Below are 18,551 nucleotides of genomic sequence, written 5' to 3'. Positions count from 1 at the left end.
CTTAAATACCGCATCCTTAGCCAAGCGTTTAAACCGTTTATCCTAAGCCAGGGGGGCCTACTAGGAAAGGAAACCTCACAAACCTATAAGGAATTCCAGAAGTCCCTTACCCCTAGCACCTCGGATTAGCTAGATAAATACATCTCAACTACCCTAGTAAGGCTCCGAGCAAGAACCTGGCTAGGGTATGGGATAGACTAGTATACGTCTAACTTTCCTATGTTACCTCTTTTCTTCTCTCCTTTGTATAATCCAAAGACCCTAGGTAATTAGATGAGCAAGTATAGCTTAAGTAGAGCCAGAATAGAAGTCTTTTCTAACCCTAATAACCCGGACATCGAGCCGATCTGCCGATGGCCGAGGCGAGGCGTGACAGGGGACGCAACTAGTGATTGCGACGAGTGCTATCGCTGCTGCTCCTGGCGGGTGCTCAAGCCGGGCCAGTCGTCCATGCAGACCTTATGCCAGGCTAGGCTGACCCTGCGAAACTCCCCGAGCCCGGGTGGTAAGTGCCTGCCGATGGATCGCGTCAGGCACAAGTGCTGTGGCCTCGTCCCTTGGTGCACGCTGTCGATCGGAGGAGGTGTGTACGACATCGCCGTCCAGCTGCATGTTCAAGGGTTCGAACAAGTCAAGGGTGATTCCGGTGGTCATCTGGTGCCAAACCTGCACCCCGATGGTCACTCCTGTGTACCGAGTGCTCAGAGCATTTATATTTGTGGTCATGCGATCTTGCCGCAACGGCTTGCCGGATGGTCCCGACCAGAGGTATGCGGAAACATCGGCGAGAATCCCGGTTTCCTTGCTGAACCACCGGCGAAAAGGTTGGACCGGAGGCAGATAGCGCAGCAAGAGTTCTGCCACCACCGGCATTACAAATCGGAATGGCCAGCAACTGCCGTTTGTGATGTTGAGCGACTTGTGATAGGTAAGAATGAAGACCGAGAAGCCATCATGGATGGGTGCGCTTGTCCTTGGTCAACCTCTCGGACCTGAGACCAAGATACTCGGACTTTCGAGTTGGGCATACCAGACGTCATGTGCATGAGCACCATAAGGTGAGCGAGAAAACGCTCTACGGACCCTTGGTACTTCGCCGCAGAGTCAGAACTTACTGCAGCAGCTCCATGTCTTGAGAATACAGCAGCCTGGGCGGACGGACCCTGTATGGTCGACTTTACCAGCTATCTGCGTCCTTGGGAGACCGACGCGCTATTCCTGACGTCCGTGAGGAAGCTATCACCGGGTCGCGCGGTGGACCAGTTGTCCTCAAAGCCGGAAGCCCGGCAGCAAGGTATGTCTGGCACACCGAGACAGAGATCATGCTCCATCAGACGACCTGTCTCGAGAAAAGTCCCATCGACAAACATGCGCAGATGGCCGATGCTAAAGTCGATGTGCTTATATGTGAAAGCACCGGGGATGGTTGGGTTACAATAGAAATGTGCATTTTCGACAGTGCTCTTTCAAACACCCATGCCGGACGCGAGGACGCTGAGCAGCTCGGCCACAGGGCCGTGACCGTTGTTGTGCAGCTTTAACTTCGTCCAGGATAACAGCAAAGATAACAATAATTGCATAGCCACGAAGGCGGTCCGGAACAACAGACCGTCAGACGAAATGAATGGATCGATGGTGGTCTGGCTAGAGACGAGAAAAGTAGCGGCATATCTGCTTCAGAAACTGACAGTCATCTCCGGCCTCACAGCAGGTCTTGCAGCCCCATACTACCTCAAGGGGGACAGCGACCCCTGCTTCAACTGCAACTTGCACGGACACTACCAAGCTACGTGCACTAAACTAGTGAAGTGCGGACACTGCTTCGTCAATCATCAGAGCAGAGAATGTATGAATAGAGATAATGCTCACTGTCCAGCCTGTGATGCAGCGCACTCTGGCATAGACAGGCGATGCATGGTCGAGCCAACGAACACTCTAAAAAGACCAGAGGGCTGGGTTGAGTGAATGGAAGCCAACAAACGCAGAGACGCAGGAATCTGACTTCTCCTCGAGGCCACTGCCGAGTAGTCTTGCGGTGGCTCATCAAAAACGAATCCATAAGCGAGGGCGGTGATGCAAGTGTCGTTGTTAGATGCATTATCAGCATTAAAGAAACCAATGTTCAGATTAGAGGAGTTGTGAAGTTTTTACCAAATTGCACTTGGGACAGAGCAGCGAAGGCAGCGACGAAGCAATCTTTAGGATAGCTCATACAGACGATAGAACTGTAAACAGCCCACAAAAATCAACCAACCAACTAGCCAATCCAACTGGATATGTACCCACTGCCGTCCCTGAATAATACATATATAACAGAATCCCAGCTAGACTGAGTCCAGCAAGAGAGACCAAGTCGGTTTGCATAGAGGTCGATGGACACGGTAAAGGATGTATTGATCTGGCAGCTGGATCCCTGATTCCAGTCTTGACTGCTGTTCCTGTCCATTTATTGAGAAGAACAATCACCTGTGACGGCCAGCTCGATGAATCTAGTCCTTCTTGTTGGCATGTTCCTTGATACCCTGCTTCTTTTCATCCAACGCATTACCCATCCTCTGTACGCCGACCCCCTTACCATACACCAATTCTCCTCCCAGTGCGGCGCTTAAAGCAACTCCAGGAAGTGTAAGCACACTAAGCAGTATGCTGACCTTGCCTGGCGTAAAGCCAGGAACCTTTCTTCTCGTCCATACCGCGTATGTTGACACGCCAGCAGCGACAAAGTTCAATGCACCATGTGCAAGGCCAATTTTGATACTGAGGTTGTTGATATTCTCGTGGGATCTCGGGTGTGTGAGTTCCTTGTCCTTCTTATTGATCCCGCCTCTCTTGTAGAGTTCCCACAACTCCGCCGAGCCGCTGGTGAAGCTGGGCAGCGAAGTCACAAGGCCAGCGACATGGCAGAGATAGCCGAGCCGCGAGATATCCTTAAGGAAGGGCCTAAGGACTGCCAGCGCCTTGAATCTGTTTGCGGTGCCGTAGAGGGTATCGAGAGTGTAGGCCGCGGAGAAGAATGCGAGAGGAAAATGAACGGTCGCTGGATGCACGGGATGACTTTTACGGAAGCATTAGTCGACTAATATCTTAGATCCTTCTCTATATGAGCCTAACCTGTTGCGGAATGGCCAATCGAAGTGGCCTAGTTCGACTGTGTCATAAAGGTTGCTCAGGAGACCCATCTCGGCGATAATTATGTGCAAATTCCAGGAGGTAGGCAGGAGTGAAAGGATGATTTGTTCGAGACGAAGAGTTAACAGTGGAGATGTAATCTTCACTCGAAAACGGAGATGTCAGTATGACACAAGTGCGATGTGTATAGGTTGACGTCGTTATTACTATGGTATTTCCTCATCGGACCAACCCGCCCGCTAGCCAAGCTGGGGTAAACCTGCTGGAGCGTAACATGGTCGACCCCCCAACGACAGACGCAAAACAATCATATATTCAGAGCAATAGCTTCACCTACGTCAAGAGCACTTCTGTACTGCTTGAACGTATGTCCAGATACGCTATGCAAATCTCCGAGAAATTAAATCCTGTCACCTTTTTTTATATATCTGAACAAGACTACCTTGCTCGAAAGAGAACAAGGGTTCGCCAGACTCCTGGACATCGATTCCAAGAAATCGTCTGCGCCTAGGATTACGTGAATGAGTTTCGCATCATCTCATCACCCTTGCTGCCACCACCTGAATTAACCATGTCAGTGTTTATTTACAATGATTCGACACATCTCGGAACCTACCAGTTCTGGAAGTGCTTTACAGTGTGATAATCAGGCGAGTCGGTGACACCAAGCACATCGAGCCTGTCCTCATCATCTTGATCCAACCTCCAGCCTAGAGCTTGCAAGCAATCAACGACCTGCTCTCGGTTCTTGACTGTGGGAATAGGGATGGCTCCCTTGCAAATGACCCAATTCATGGCAACAGCTGCAGGACTCTTGTTGACTTTCGCACCGATACGCTTAAGCTCATCTACGATCGGCTGGATTTTGTCCCAGTCAATGTCGCCGAAGTTTCGGTTGCCGCGTGGTCTGTTGGACCGGTCGTATTTGCCGGTTAGACGGCCCAAGGCGATGGGGCTGTATGCGATGACGGCAATCGACGTGGTTGTCAGCTAGATCAAGAAGATATGAGGCGTTGAAAGACTGACTCCCAACTTGTGGCATTTTTCGATCATGCCCTCTGTCCAGGGATCTTGCCTCACCAAAGAAAATTCAACTTGGTTAGAGACGAGAGGAACATCGTTCTGTCAAGGTCAGCAGTCCGTATGATCGGAAGCAATATTCTCCCCTACCCTCTTCAGGTGAGTGTATACGAGTTTCACCTGCTGGAAACTCAAATTGCAAACGCCGATGGCCCTGCACTTTCCCGTTTTGTACGCAGAAACAAGTGAATCACAAAGTGTCTCCAGACGAGGCCAGTAACCAGCATGACTAGGTCCATGCAGCTGATATATATCAATGCCACCAAGCCGAGTCCTCTGGATCGAACCATGGAACGAGTCAAGGACGATGTTTGGATATCTCCAGGGATGTCTCCAAGGAGTAGGGAGATACTTTGTCGCAAGCACGACACGGCTGCGGTCCAAAGAACCAGCGTCCTGGTCTTCACAGAAGAAGTCGCCGACCTTTTTCTCAGAGTATCCGTCAGTGTAGCCATAGTGTTCTGCCGTGTCAAGAAGGACATTTGTAGAGCGCTGAAAGATGGCTTTCCAGGCGCCGTGAATGCTTTCGTCGTTGAGCTTTTGATCGTAGCCACCACTTGGACCCCAACCATAGCTCAGCACGTCACCCCACCCCCAAAGCCCGAATCCAAGAGGCTGGACTTTGATCAATTCTTCGCCTGTTGTTGGTGCGAGGGTGATGAGAGTATTGGTAGTCGGTACGACATCTCTTGGTATGGCCAACCAGTAGTCTCTGATCTCCTCAGAGCCACCAGAGATGTCGGCAGGCTTGAGGTCATATTCGGCCTTATATATTTCAGAACACAGACCTTCGCCGGGCCCATAGTGTGGAGGAATATAACCAGACATCGTCGTTGTCAGACAGTGGGAAGCTATCTGCGCTTCTTTGAAGGATGAGAAGGGGAAAACAATCATGCAGAGACATGGCAGATGAGTGACAGATCTCGTGAGAAGACGAGCGAAGATGATGCAGGGATGACGTCCAGTCTCTGGGAAGTCGCTGCCACTTGTATGCACACGAATCCATGTCGACATGATTGTTCGCAAGAATCCACGTCACAATTACCATCACGCTGCTACTACGGTGCCACTGTCATGCCTGAACATATAACAACGTCGCGAGAGGGGTATGCTACCCAGAAGATACTGACGATTTGCGCGCAGTCATGCTCAGTGGGAATCGCATGGGCAGCGAAGACATGCTATGGAGTATAGTAGCGATGATGTTTGTGTCTCAGTCGTCGTGAGCGTTGGAGGCGAAACGTGCTGCCCGGTGGCCAAAAGTCTTGTCTTCTCGAGACAGAAATTACTCTGAAGACCTCGGGCTTCACGTTACGATCCTGCCACTTGATGAGACTGTGAGATTTGATGCTCGCAACTCAATGAGGCAACTGAATAGCACATACAATTCCACGCTTATCGACTCGCGACTTGATTAGTGAAGCGACTGCTCACGATATGCTAAGATTCTTGGGAGGTAAGAACAAAAGACGAAGCCACCCCGTACGGTGGCCTTTAGTGCCAGGCTTTGCAAAGCTGAGCTTCCAGTTCAAAGGTCCAGGTCCGGACGCAAAACGTTTTCCTACCCAAATCATGACAAGGCTTGCGCACTTTCCTCCTTGCATTTAGGACATAGGCATACCTCCTCGAACCACGGCCATAACAGCTCCGTCCTTTCTTCCAGCGACATACCTTGCACATTCACGTAGCTGATGAACATCTCCTCTCCTGTCTTCAGACCTCTCTTTGCGAAAAACTGAATCGTTGTGCTGTCGCTGTTACGTTTGAAATCAACATTAGGTTCGCAGCTATGATTGAAGAGAGGCAGGAATGGAGTGACCTCGTCGATGAAGCCATGTATTGGATCCCAGGAGCCGGCTTTGTTGTTTGCAAGACGAGTCCACGTGGTATGTAGGATCATTGTGTCAAAATTCAAGTTGCGAAAGACGTCAACGCCCAGCTGCTCAAGGATCTTCATGGGCATGATGACGGACTCAGCCATCGTGAACACATCGACATGGTTGTTCCTGGCGAGTGGTTGGAGGCGTGCGACACGCGAGTGATCGAGCGGGTGTGTCTCAGGGCCAGATTGAATACAACTTGCGAGGATGCGCAGCATCAGTAGTGGACGCAATGGCGATGCATTATGCTGTAGTCCTTGTGCAGGCCGAAAGAGCCAGGTAAAGTCTTGTCCGCAGACTACTTTGTGATAGGTGTTCAGGCTCAATTCGAGGCATGCATGGGAGCAGTATGATCCTGAGCAACATGAAACTTGTAAGGGTAGACCTCGAATACGAGCAAAGCAGTTCATGCAATCGAGAGCTCCGACGTGACTGCACGTTGCTGTCGCTGTACGGTCGACAAGCATGCACTCGCCAGACTCGATGTCTCGAGCTGTGAACATGCCGAGCATGTCGTCTCTGGTCGCTAGGGTGCTTGTGCCTAAATAACATGCTGGAGATTGCTTAGTGACTTGCTTTAGCTCACTGTTCACATTCTCCACAAGCTTCTGCGTCCGTCGGAGGTGATGATCCTGTATCCAAGGATAATGAACAGTGGTAGTACATCCATCGCGAAGTCGGTCTATCTGTTCCCACCAAGTGCCGCCCATCATAGCCGCACTCTCTTGCTTGCTTTGCAAAAGCATTCGAAGAGCCACAGCCTTTTCAGAAGCATGGCTAGCTGGGAATTCTTCTGCGACTTCCTCCCACAGACCGGCCGCTTCCCAATGGCAATGGCAGTCGTAGAGCGCTTGGCCGAGAACATCATACATTCGCAACATAGCACTACAATCTTTGCCTTCCTTGCGATCGAGGCTACGATGGAAGAGGATCCGGCTTTTGCATGCGTCTCCTACCGCCAGCTCTGGATAGTTGAGTGCAAGGAAAAAGCTTGCTCGCTTAGCCCACAAATGAGGGTTATAGGGCTCTTTCCGTATGCGTTCAGTGCAGTTCTCCACTGCTTCCATCAGATCCTCGATTGTAGCGGTGCTTGGCGGAGCTGTCTGAGCGGCATTGGTACGAAGGATTGAACCCGTGTGAGTCAGTTGTGTTGTTGCCATCTTATGGGATCCTTTTGTTGCATCGTGGAACAATCGCTGATACGCAAGGTTGGAGATCGCATCTGAAAAGGTTTTCGGAACCAAGGATCGGTGTCAATTACCGAATGATGACGTATACCGGTCAGGATTTGCGTGCACATCATTGCATCATTGTCACAACGATAAGTGAGACATCTTAGAAAGAAAGCATCCAGAATATGGAGAATCAAAATAGTGGAGGAGATACAAGATAGGCGATCTGGATTCGATCCTGAGCCTGACGACCTCTGACTTTTTACAAGTGTTGCCTTTCATCTCGTTCGTCATTCTCTTGCAAGCGTTGATTCCGAGTCTAATATGTTAGGTGTAGAAACAAGATTTCGTATTCTAACCAGTGTATCAGAAAGCGCTTTCAGATTTTGAGCACTTTACAATCGACAGCGCCGGTTCCAGCGAGAGAAGATTTCGCACCAAGATTGGCGTTGCTAACGCAGTTTTGAGGTGAGTACACAGAACTCACCCTGATTTGCATGTGCAATCTGGGTGCAGAAGACGATGATACAGTACATTCGCATAACGGGATTATGAGCACTCTGACGCCCAAACGGTCATATTGGAATGTGACTAACGCCAACCACAAGATTTTTCCAAGATAGAGCACGGCTGTAGACACAATACAGAGGGTACCCATTTGCAATCGAGGAAAGGTGTGTGCTCGAGCAGTCAACCAAGCGTAGTCCATGATCACTGTGCCATGTGTCTGTCAAGTTGAGGAGGAGCTCGACCATATTGGGTTCAGCGTCGTTGTGTCCTTGTATTTCCTCCTTTTGTTTCCGCCTCCGATTTCGTGGGTCGAGTGAGAGCGTGCGTGGTTCAGGATCGCTTCGTTCTTCAAATAAGCGTGCGCATTAGACGAGAAGACCGTAGGAAACCAGTTCGCGATTTTATCTGTGTCGAGTTCGTGTCCAGGCTCAGCGTGTGGTGAGAGATGTTAAGAGGTACTGAAAGTGCCTCTACGTTGCCGAGACACGTCGAGTTACTGATGGCAAGTTGTTCGTAGTAGAGCATCTTCCCCTCGCTTTATAGTACTATGATCGGCGTAGTGACACTCAAGGCTGACAGGTTCGCAAGCATTGAGAATGTATGAAGCGGACATGAAGAAAAAAGCGGGGAGTAATTGGCGACAAAGACACTGATGTCGGCACGGGGCTGAAGTGTATATGTGAAAGTATCAAGGATACCTGGGGAACAAGAAGTCGGAGAAGGTCCTGGCGTGGACTGTCAGCTGCCCTTGCGACCAAGGTCCGACGGGATGCCCGATTTCGCGATCGCTTAACATCAAACATACGGAACCTAGGATAGCGTGATATCGTTGGTCTCTTCTAAGGGGATTCGACCCCGCAGTGAGGAATCGAGATTGCCGTGTAGATCCGGTCACGGTAACCCTAGGCACTGATGGAACGTTTGACGGGCCTACAGTCCTTCGCTCTACAACACTAACAGGTTGTTCACACACGCCAGCCATCGCAGCTCTATTATAGACACCCCCATACAGCTCTCGCTGCTGGCATTGCGTGATCTACCAGCAGGCAATTGTGACTACCACCTCACAATGACCATGTAGGCATTCACGGCTTATGGCAGGATGGTTGACCGGGCGGTAAGAAACAAAACGTCAGGTAGGAATGCTTGACCGCCGCTGGGGAATCCGTGCCGCACGTAGTTCAGTGCGATCGCAGCTCCGATACTTTAAAGCCTCTAGAAATCAGGGTTATTCATGCCTAAACAAGATTGGCCGTTTACTCCCCGACAATTAACATACATCTCTGCTTATCTTAAGAGTTTAGCAGAGCTAACAAGGTGTGAGACTTACTAAATTCAACGATTACAATTAGTTAGAAAGCGGGTTAAGTGGGGACAGCTCATACCCCTTGCGGTGTCAATAGCTTAAGAAAACAATACCGAATCAACTCAAAACAAGGCGTACTAACAAAGCAACTATATTAATGATGGTGTGTCCCGTGCAGATTCGATCCAACAGCACCAAAGTCGCATGTTCTTTAGGTGTTTTTACTTCTTACGGCTAAACAATGATCTGACCACTTACGGATAAGCGTGGAATTGGCTCGTAACATGTTTACCACCATCTGCTCATATAGCCAAGCGAAGCATTACTATCTGCCGATATATCCTGCACGTATGAGGCTGGCGAAAGGTACGACTTTTTCTGACCTAGATTCTTGTTAAGTGGAATGCCGTGAACGAGGGATCCCTAAGACCAGTTGTCACTCATTTGAAGATGTGTTGTGCGTTTGACAGCTCCCAAATGCATTCGAGAAGGACAGCATAGGTTAGTGCACTCAGACTGAGAATTTGTGAGGTCTACAATAGCCGGACATTGCATATAGACCGCAACACTAGGGCACAGAATCCGCACCGTACTCGGGACAACTTACTGCTTGCAGAAATTCTATGCACACTTGCACAGATCACATGCGTAATGAACCTGCCCACTCTTGACTTGAGGTCATGTCGCGTCAACACCATGTCGCGTTGTGCATCGTGTTGGCCAAGTTGGCGGTGGAGTTCTGGTAGGAAGCTTTAAGTGTGCGGCTTTCGAATACAGCATCATTCCAAAAACCGAGTCGTCCACGATTTTCTATCAGTACCAGGACAGCGAGAATTTACACTGATGAGGCAAGGTAGACGTCATCAACGACTAGCCTGCTGAACTAGGCAAACTCGATCCATCGTGTCATCAATGGCAACATGCTCTAGTGACAGCTGCCTGAACATCTTTCTCAAGCTCGAGCTGCTCTGGAAGACAGCCTCCGAGTTTCAAGTTGTTCAACGCTTGGATTGGAAAAGACCAGTCGGCGAAGAAGGAGTATACCGGTCGGCATCTGGCGAGCGCCGAAAAACATATCTGACAATGAACATGCCTCGAGTGTGTGATTCTCTCGATCAATCGGCTGGTGTGAGACAAATCCGTTGGTCTTTGTCATTTCCCTCCTTGTCTCCAAAGTACGGAACAAAACATACACCTTAGCTTGGAGCAAAAGAACAGGAAACAATCAAGTGACCCTGTCTCAACCATCATACATGGAAATAGCCGCCAGCTCCGTCCAAGCGCATCAACGCATTCGCAACCATATCCATGAGAGCCCGCTCATCCCTGCCCGATCGACCGACAAGCTCACCGACGCGACCGTCCCCTTCAAGGCCGAGAACTTCCAGATCACGGGGTCTTTCAAACTTCGTGGCGCTGTGTCCAAGATGTCCGCCACTGCGACCTCATGTGCAGAAAGGGTGGGGGCGCGATTGATTACCGCCTCGTCGGGCAACCATGGTATTGGTGCAGCTTTCGCAGCTCGATGTCTGGAAAAGGATTTGACCGTCGTGCTTCCGGAATCCGTGGTACCGTCTGAATTGGAGAAAATCAAGGCATTAGGCGTAGAGATCATTCTGCATGGAGCTGAGACTGGATTGGCCGAGCAGTATGCACGGCAGTTGGCAGCAACAGGGCAATATACCTATATCTCGCCCTACAACGACGCTGATGTGATAGCCGGACAAGGAACCATCGGACTGGAGATACTCGAGCAGTGCGAGAGTGTGGACAATGTGTTTATCTCCATGGGCGGAGGTGGACGGACCAGTGGTATCGGGTCCGTCCTGAAGGCCTTCAGCCCAGAGACAAAGGTTTGGGGTGTAGCTGCAGCACACTCGATGGCTCTAGCTGCATTGATGGATGCTAGGCGGGTTGTCGAAACTGAACATCTCGCTACGCTAGCTGATGCTGTAGCTGCAGGAACTGAGATGGATACGATCACGCTGTCGTTGGCCATGTCTACCATCGATGAGGCTGCGGATTGTGACGAAGATTCCATTGTCGACGCTTTGAGAACCCTCGCGCTTGTTGGAAACATGATCGTTGAGGGTGCGGCAGCGCTCGCGCTCGCTGACTACAACAAGGTCGCGGACCGAGTGTCAGGTCAAACCAGTGTCATCCTACTCTGTGGTGCTAATCAAAACCAAGATCTGATCCTTGGAGCAATCTGCAGCAAGAATTGAGGTAGTCACATCTCATATATCGGGAATTCCATGATAGATATACCCTCTCTCAATGTAGTCATACTGTGCTCTAGAACCACGATTGATCGAGGGACTAGTCTGTTGTCCAAGATTGCGGATCGTGCCTCTTTATCAGTCGCTCCATCGAGTGTGAGCAGCATCTGAATCCCGCGTACTATATCAGCAGCTGTCTGAAGCATCTGGCGCGCCCTGAATACACAACGTCACAAAAGCGTTTTGCGGAAGCATCTAGCTTTTTTGGCCCTGATGTTTGGCACGCAAACCCTTCCTAATGATAGCGACTGGCGGAATACACAAGGCCCTAAGTGTCAAGATCAGAAGTGTAAAGCAGGTATCGGGAAAGGGAAGCCAAATCATCTTCCTCCATATCTGTGGTCAGACTATGCGTATACTTCCTGACGGAGCAGGGTAAATATGATAGATCCATCCCGCGCAGACCAAGCTGATCGAAATCGCTGCAAGAAGGGCGGAGGTCAATAATATAGTCGAGACTAAACTGAGTTTAGAAGATTCCGACACAATCCAGAGGCCGTTGATGGTGCGAATGGAAGTTCGAGATGATGCTTTGACATAACAGAGCAACTTGCTCGGCGGGGAACTTCTTGAAGTCGAGGTAATGACACATCGAGTGAGAATTGCTGTACTGATGAACCTCACCAAGAGTTTTGCGGATCAACGCTAATCATCTGCATCTTGGGCGAGTATTGGAGCGAAGGACGATGACGTATGGCAAATGATCCGGCAGCCGACCTGCAGGATAAAGTCGCGGAGAAACACAGGATACTATCTCTTGTCGGTATGTATGCCAAAATCATCTAGAATCGAGGAGGGTGGACATAGGCAAGCAAAGTGGAAGTATAATTCATCGTAGTGTTAGCAGTATGGAACGCAGTTGGCGAGAAATCTATGAATATGTAATTGCCGTGCTTCATCCCCACACGTCCTCCTGGAACTTTCTCGTCTTCTTCTTGGTTTCGTTCCAATCTTTCATCTCTCCATCTGTCCATCCCTTTACGTTCTGGATCATACTGCTAATAGTATTGTTAACCTCTCTTGCCATCGCCGCCGAGCCACAGATATAAAGATTCGCATTGCCTTCGATCAGCATGCTAGAAATCCTCTCACTGTCCTCCAGGATGCGTTCCTGGACATATATCTTCTTGCCTTCGTGGCGGGAGAAAGCGGTTACAATGCTAAGCTGGTCTTCTAGCACTCTCTGCAATTGCGCCAATTCTTCACGGTAGATAAAGTCTTCCTCAAGACTCCGGCATCCAAAGTAGAGGATCATCTTCCCACAAGCCTTACCTACTCGCTGCATACGAGCGCGTTCCTGTATGAAGCCTCTAAATGGTGCAATACCAGTTCCCGCCGCGACCATGATGATGGCTTGGCTTGCAAGTGCTGGAAGCTTGAACTTGGACTTCCGGATTTGCGCGTACACTCTGCGGCCTTCCAGAGCGGCGTCAGGACCCAGAAGGGAATATCCATTCTTGTCCTTGACATGATGAGCCAGTAAGTAGTTCGTCGCAAGGCCAGGAATCGTGATTTGACCTCCAATTGAGTCCGGGATGGTCGCTTGTGAGACGACTGCAGTGATGCTGGGTGTGCGTGGAGAAACAACTGAGGAAGAGGAAATCGAGTAGTGTCTCGGTCTCATCACTGGAAAAACGTCAAGTAGGAAAGCTAGAGGCAAAGATGACCAAGTTGTGGGTTCAGAGCGGGTCGATATTTCCAATAATCTGCCAACAGTTATGTGCGTCGCTGCGAGGAAAGCTGAGTATCTCGAGCGATTCCGTGATACATCCTCCAGAAACAGGCGAGATGTCTTTGTAGGTGCAAACCGGGCGAGTTGGGCAGCCGTTTCGCGAGAGACAGGTGCGCATATCTCCAAATAGTATTGCAACAGTGCTGATAAGGTTGTTGGTGTAGGGATCTTGACCTTTGATCCATCTAGGCTTTTGATCAATACAGGCACGTCGGCTTCATGTAGGCGGCCAAGCTGGTCGAGCACCCTCTCGACTTCAGCGTTGGGATTGCTTGGCCAGATACTGAGGTGATCGCCTGTCTTGTAGCCGATCTCGGGAAAGTCAGAGAGATCCAGTTCTACATGTAAGCAATTTCGATCAGCCGTGGTGTCGAACAGGTCTCGCATATCCTTGATGAGCAACGGTCTAATGGCTGATGACCCGGCCAAAGCTTTGGCTTCAAGTACGGGCTCTCCTTGGTGAAGATCGATAAGTTCGAGCGATGTGTCTGGTTCAACTAGTAGTGATGGTTCGTACACCATATCGTACTCCTGGTGGCCGAGGTTCCGCTTGAAATAGTCGAATAGATTTTCCTTCCACGTAATGAAATCTTCCTCGGTTGCACCTTTGGCATCGTCCGCCTTCCCAATTGGCATGAGCTGCTGCGCCCCATGGGCATTCAGTGACTCTGCGACCACATCAACGACTTTGTTATAATACTTGTAGTTGCTATTGCCGAGTCCAAAGGCAATGTAGCGCATATTGTTCAGAGATGCTTTGGCAGACCGAATCCAATGCCAGAGTCCAGCTGTGTTATCACTAGGATCGCCCTCGCCAAAAGTTGAGACGATGAATACTACTAATGTCTCTTTCGTGATGTGCTCGATAGTCTCCATGTCGTAATCAGACAGATCTGCTACCAGGGCATGAAGCCGGAATCGCGAGTGACATTCCCGTCCTAGGCGGTGGGCAAAGCCCTCTGCTGTTCCAGATTGAGAACCCCAAAAAATCACAATCTGATTGTTCTGCGACTGTGTCAGTAACTGGCTTGAGATCGCTCCCAGTCCTCAGGCACGTCTTACTGTTTCCTGAAGCTTCTGTGAGATATCTCGAGTCTCTTTGACTCCATCACTGGCTGCAGCATCTGAAACCTGAGGCTTCTCGAACCAAACATGGTGGTAGGGGTCAGGCCTGTCCCAAGCTTTTCCTTTGAGAAGATATGTGCCCCATGCAAGACTGAAGGCCGTAATGGCAGCATAGTCGGCGTAGCCAGATGGCTTGTTTAGCATGGAGAAAAGTGGATCAAGCGAAGTCATCATGGCAGGCTCGACTTGGGGAAGCGGGGTTTGGAAATGCGATCTTGTTAAATTATTAGAGCGAGAGTCTTCAGACATTAAGTAAAAACCGCTTCAGCCATCACAAGACGTTTCCAGGAGAAGCGAGACCATTTGCTGTTTATTAGCCCGTTGAGAAAGGAAGCTCCCATCGCCGAGCATTACGGAACCACACATCTAACCTCTCCGTTTAACCCTTCTCGTTACGTCCGGTCTCATGTCATGTAACATGCAGCGAAGTGGAGATCCAGCCTGGAAAAGTCAGGCAGCGGAATCGTGGTACTTTTCTCATTGCTTTTGGCAACGCAGTCCGCACGACATTTGACTTCCAACATCTGAACCAGGAACCCCGCCTCATGCCATGCGGCACATGCAGACCATGGCGGGGTAAGCCACGAAACGCTCCGCGTTCCTACTCATCGAGTCATTCTGAGGTAGCATTTTCCGGGGAACACAGCCTTCGGTCGCTTCTCCAGCCGATGTTATGGCAAGATCTTCCGCTAGTGAAATTCAGGCTCGGGTCAAGTAGCACGGGTCGCGATGCATCCAGGTAGTCACCCGGTGGGAACACCCAAGTCGTCTCCATCTGAGTAAGCGGAATATAGTGTTCATAATCCCCAAACGACTTCTCCTATAATCTCGATACTCAGCCGACATTAATCTTCTGCTATCAAATCTTCCAAACTTTGCTCATCATGTACACCACACTGCTATCACTCTTTTCTATCGTCGTTTTGTTGTCGTACTTCATTGTCAGGCCAATATGGGAGTATCTGAGAGATCCGAAAGGACTGCGCAATTACCCCTGTATTAATCCCCTAGCTGGTGTCACAAACCTAGGCTTCATGTGGGAAGCTTACACTGGTATCCGGTCGAAGAAACTCTATGAGATGCACAAGACACACCCAGTCATCCGAATCGGCCCAAATTCGCTCTCTTACGGAAGCGTGAATGCTATCAAGGACATATATGGGCATAACTCGAGATGCACCAAGGATGTCTTTTACGAAGCACTGTCCGGATCGCATTTCCATCTGGCAGACGTCGTTGACAAGGGCGAACATGCTCGAAAGAGAAAGATGATGTCTAGCGCATATGCCTTGAAGAATCTAGAGGGATGGGAGTACAAGGTTGCCGACAAGACAGAACGATTCATCAAAGCCTGCGATGCCCACTGCACTACGTCTCTTCCTGAGGGCCGTGTTCTTCCAGACCCACAAGATCTCAAATTCGACTATCGAGCATATAGTAACTTCTTCACTCTGGACGCAATCGCTGACATTGGTCTCTCGGAACGACTGGGTTTCTTGGATGCCGGTAGCGACAAAGTCGTAGGCGAAAAGATGGATGGCACGATGTACGAAGTGGAGTCGTACCGTGCAGGTCTTCACGCTACCGCCAAAGCACAAGCCCTTATTGTTTGGGCTACCGAATGGTACGACTTTAACAGCAAATATGTTTCCAAGATCTTCCCAAGCTTCCGTAAGATGTGGAAGCTCAACGAGGGCTGGAACGATCTGGTCTACCACAGGGCTACCAAACGCCTGGCTCGCTATCGTGCTGGTGAGAAACTTGACGATTTCTTCCAGGCACTGATGGAGGACAAGAACGGCAACCCAAACAACTTGGAGTGGGGTGAAGTCATCGCAGAAGTCAGCATCATGCTTAACGCAGGTTCCGACACCACTGCCCTCGCCATGAACAACGTCATGGTCTGGTTGCTGAAGAATCCGGAATGTCTTTCACGCCTCCGCGAGGAAGTCGACGCTGTTCTCGAACCTGAAGAAATTGTTGCCCCGTATGACAAGGTCAAGCACCTTCCTTACCTTCGCGCCTGCCTTGATGAGTCACTGCGTGTCACACCATCGACGACCTTTGGTCTGCCAAGGCGCACACCTCCTGAGGGCTCGAAAATCCTCGATGAATGGGTCGAGGGCAACACCACAGTGTCCATCTCAGCATACGTCGCACACCGTGATCCAGTCATCTTCCCCGAGCCGGAAAGATTCAACCCAGATCGTTGGTTGGGAGAAAAAGGCAAGGAGTTGCAACCGTACTTCATCAGTTTCAGTACTGGCTCTCGGGGCTGCATTGGTCGCAATATTAGCTATCTCGAACAGACTGTGCTCCTTGCCAGTGTTGTCCACAGATATGGCTTCGCTTTGCCTCATCCTGGGTGGGAGCAGGACAGATGGGAGACCACAAATCTAATGGCAGGCCCGTTGCCCTTGAAAGTTTGGAGAAGGGATATCAGTGTAGCTAAGCCTTGATAGCGCAATCGTAGACAAATTAACCGGAAATCACATGTGTGAGTAAACCCATTGTAAGCAATTCCCTTTGCCGTGATCCTCCACTTATCTTAATAATATACGCTGGTGTCTTCGTCCATGCACTTCTGATATCGATGACACTCGATTTATGGGTTACCAGAAAATAGTCAAGGAATCAAACGACGGCGTTCAGATGAACAGACGTGTTGCCGTCTAAAAATGCTCGCCACTAATGGATCTCGGTGCTTTGTGGAATGTTTGTTGGCATCTGGTTTTTTGGTCGCATCCAGGGTTGCTTCCTCGACCCATGTATAGCCAGTAAACTTCCCGTCCCGCTGATAGGAATCCCGCCAGAGTGGGCTGCGCCGAGCACCTCCTCAGTCGGAGTCTTGGCTGAGACAAGCGGCGGTTATCCTTTTGCCCCACGTCAAATGCGGGGTAGCTTGCCTATCTTGTCCGGGGATGACGGAAAGTGTTGCCTCAATCAGAAGACGCGCGATGTTGTTCGTGTAGAGCTCCGTAAGCTCTCTCTGTGTTGAAATTTGTCAACTACGAAGCAAAATTCAGGATGTGATAAGAAACACGAAGCTCGCTCGCAGCAGCGGGAAGTCACTTGCATATCCTCTACGCAGGCCTCCAATTTAGTATCGTCGCATAAACGTCAAAATGATCCAAAAGCTCAATGTCGCATGTGCGGGACTTGGCCGAATGGGCGCGAGACACGCTCTGCATTTTCTAGAGAGTAAGAAGACACACCCACATCTCCAACCGACATGTACGAGCTGATCCATTGCACAGAAACTCCTCGAGCAGAGCTGGTAGCCGCATATTGCCCCGCTGAGGCTGAATCTGAAATCACATGGTTCAATCAACGTCTTGCTCCATTTGGAGTGAAGCTCTACAATGATTATGACGAGATGCTCAAGCACCCCAAGCTCCAGGCTGTCGTAGTGGCAACTGTCACGACTGTTCACGCCGAGCAAGCTATCAAGGCCATCGAGGCAGACAAGCATGTCCTTTGCGAGAAGCCGTTGAGCACAAGCGTAGAGATTGTATGTTGACGAGCTGCATGAGTCCGTCGAGAAGACACCGACACTGACTTCCGATGCAGTCACAATCTGTGGTCGACGCCGCAAACAAGAAGCCTCACCTCAAAGTCATGTGTGGCTTTTCTCGCCGATTTGACGCTTCTTACCGCGATGCATGGAACAGGATGGACAACGGATCCATAGGCCGAGCTTCTGTCCTCCGATCTCAGACATGTGATAAACTCGACCCTTCCGGATTCTTTGTCGAATACGCACAATTTTCGGGCGGCATCTTTGTCGACTGCAACATCCACGATATCGATCTCGCGCTGTGGTACTTTGGGCAGGACAGTATTGTCAAGAGCACATATGCAGTAGGAATCACCGCCGTCCAGCCCGATCTCCGCAAGTACAAGGACGTGGACAATGGTGTCGGCGTTGTCGAGTTCTGGGGAGGCAAGATCGCATACTTTTACAGTAGTAGGATCATGGCAGCTGGTCAGCATGATATGACCGAGATCATCGGCACAGAAGGGAAACTGACGGTCAATGCCAATCCCCTAGGGACTTTGGTTGAGATGTCGGAGGCAAGTGGTGTCAGAAGAGAAATCCCACCGCATTACTACGGTCGTTTCGCCGAAGCTTTCGTCACGGAGGCCACCGAGTTCACTGCCGCTTGTTTGGACAGTACCAAGCTGCCATTCAAGCTTACCGGAGCTGTTCAAGCGGTGAAGATTGGCTGTGCTCTGCAAGAAAGTCTGAACAGTGGCAAGAAGATCGAATTCGATGAGACCGGAAGACGCATCGAGAAGGCTGCTCTTTGATCTAGAAATACAGATAGACTGCAGTCT

The 18,551-nt window shown here is 50.1% G+C and overlaps 8 protein-coding genes across 8 annotated transcripts; 4 read left to right on the top strand and 4 right to left on the bottom strand.

Moving 5' to 3' along the window:
• Window positions 1-450: 450 nt before the first annotated feature.
• On the top strand, window positions 451-1,965 carry M436DRAFT_64304 (uncharacterized protein; the record flags this gene model as incomplete). Its single annotated transcript, XM_013571729.1, has 4 exons — window positions 451-928; window positions 1,148-1,294; window positions 1,583-1,846; window positions 1,877-1,965. The coding sequence occupies 4 exons, from the start codon at window positions 451-453 to the stop codon at window positions 1,963-1,965; spliced, it is 978 nt and encodes a 325-aa protein (XP_013427183.1).
• A 524-nt stretch (window positions 1,966-2,489) lies between these two features.
• M436DRAFT_64303 (uncharacterized protein) lies at window positions 2,490-3,179 on the bottom strand (the record flags this gene model as incomplete). Its single annotated transcript, XM_013571728.1, has 2 exons — window positions 2,490-3,054; window positions 3,112-3,179. The coding sequence occupies 2 exons, from the start codon at window positions 3,177-3,179 to the stop codon at window positions 2,490-2,492; spliced, it is 633 nt and encodes a 210-aa protein (XP_013427182.1).
• A 622-nt stretch (window positions 3,180-3,801) lies between these two features.
• On the bottom strand, window positions 3,802-4,680 carry M436DRAFT_9665 (Aldo/keto reductase; the record flags this gene model as incomplete). The annotated part of the gene is made up of 3 exons (XM_013571458.1): window positions 3,802-4,119; window positions 4,156-4,251; window positions 4,300-4,680. Coding segments are annotated over 3 exons (795 nt in total), but the record flags the coding sequence as incomplete, so codon positions are not given.
• Window positions 4,681-5,779: 1,099 nt separating this feature from the next.
• On the bottom strand, window positions 5,780-7,156 carry M436DRAFT_47586 (uncharacterized protein; the record flags this gene model as incomplete). Its single annotated transcript, XM_013571614.1, has 1 exon — window positions 5,780-7,156. One exon carries the CDS (start codon window positions 7,154-7,156, stop codon window positions 5,780-5,782), a length of 1,377 nt encoding a protein of 458 aa, XP_013427068.1.
• A 3,162-nt stretch (window positions 7,157-10,318) lies between these two features.
• Window positions 10,319-11,302, top strand: M436DRAFT_47160 (putative threonine dehydratase; the record flags this gene model as incomplete). Its single annotated transcript, XM_013571534.1, has 1 exon — window positions 10,319-11,302. A coding segment is annotated over one exon (984 nt), but the record flags the coding sequence as incomplete, so codon positions are not given.
• Window positions 11,303-12,251: 949 nt separating this feature from the next.
• Window positions 12,252-14,357, bottom strand: M436DRAFT_47588 (putative NADPH-cytochrome P450 reductase; the record flags this gene model as incomplete). Its single annotated transcript, XM_013571615.1, has 2 exons — window positions 12,252-14,093; window positions 14,151-14,357. The coding sequence occupies 2 exons, from the start codon at window positions 14,355-14,357 to the stop codon at window positions 12,252-12,254; spliced, it is 2,049 nt and encodes a 682-aa protein (XP_013427069.1).
• Window positions 14,358-15,097: 740 nt separating this feature from the next.
• M436DRAFT_47177 (cytochrome P450) lies at window positions 15,098-16,672 on the top strand (the record flags this gene model as incomplete). Its single annotated transcript, XM_013571538.1, has 1 exon — window positions 15,098-16,672. One exon carries the CDS (start codon window positions 15,098-15,100, stop codon window positions 16,670-16,672), a length of 1,575 nt encoding a protein of 524 aa, XP_013426992.1.
• Window positions 16,673-17,338: 666 nt separating this feature from the next.
• Window positions 17,339-18,524, top strand: M436DRAFT_47817 (NAD(P)-binding protein; the record flags this gene model as incomplete). The annotated part of the gene is made up of 3 exons (XM_013571641.1): window positions 17,339-17,414; window positions 17,471-17,724; window positions 17,784-18,524. The coding sequence occupies 3 exons, from the start codon at window positions 17,339-17,341 to the stop codon at window positions 18,522-18,524; spliced, it is 1,071 nt and encodes a 356-aa protein (XP_013427095.1).
• Window positions 18,525-18,551: the final 27 nt, after the last annotated feature.

This window comes from Aureobasidium namibiae (genome assembly GCF_000721765.1).
Source record: "Aureobasidium namibiae CBS 147.97 unplaced genomic scaffold scaffold_9, whole genome shotgun sequence".
In the NCBI taxonomy this organism is placed as follows: Eukaryota; Fungi; Ascomycota; class Dothideomycetes; order Dothideales; family Saccotheciaceae; genus Aureobasidium; species Aureobasidium namibiae.
Note: the sequence above shows the minus strand (reverse complement) of the source record. Positions and strands in the feature narration are given on the sequence as shown.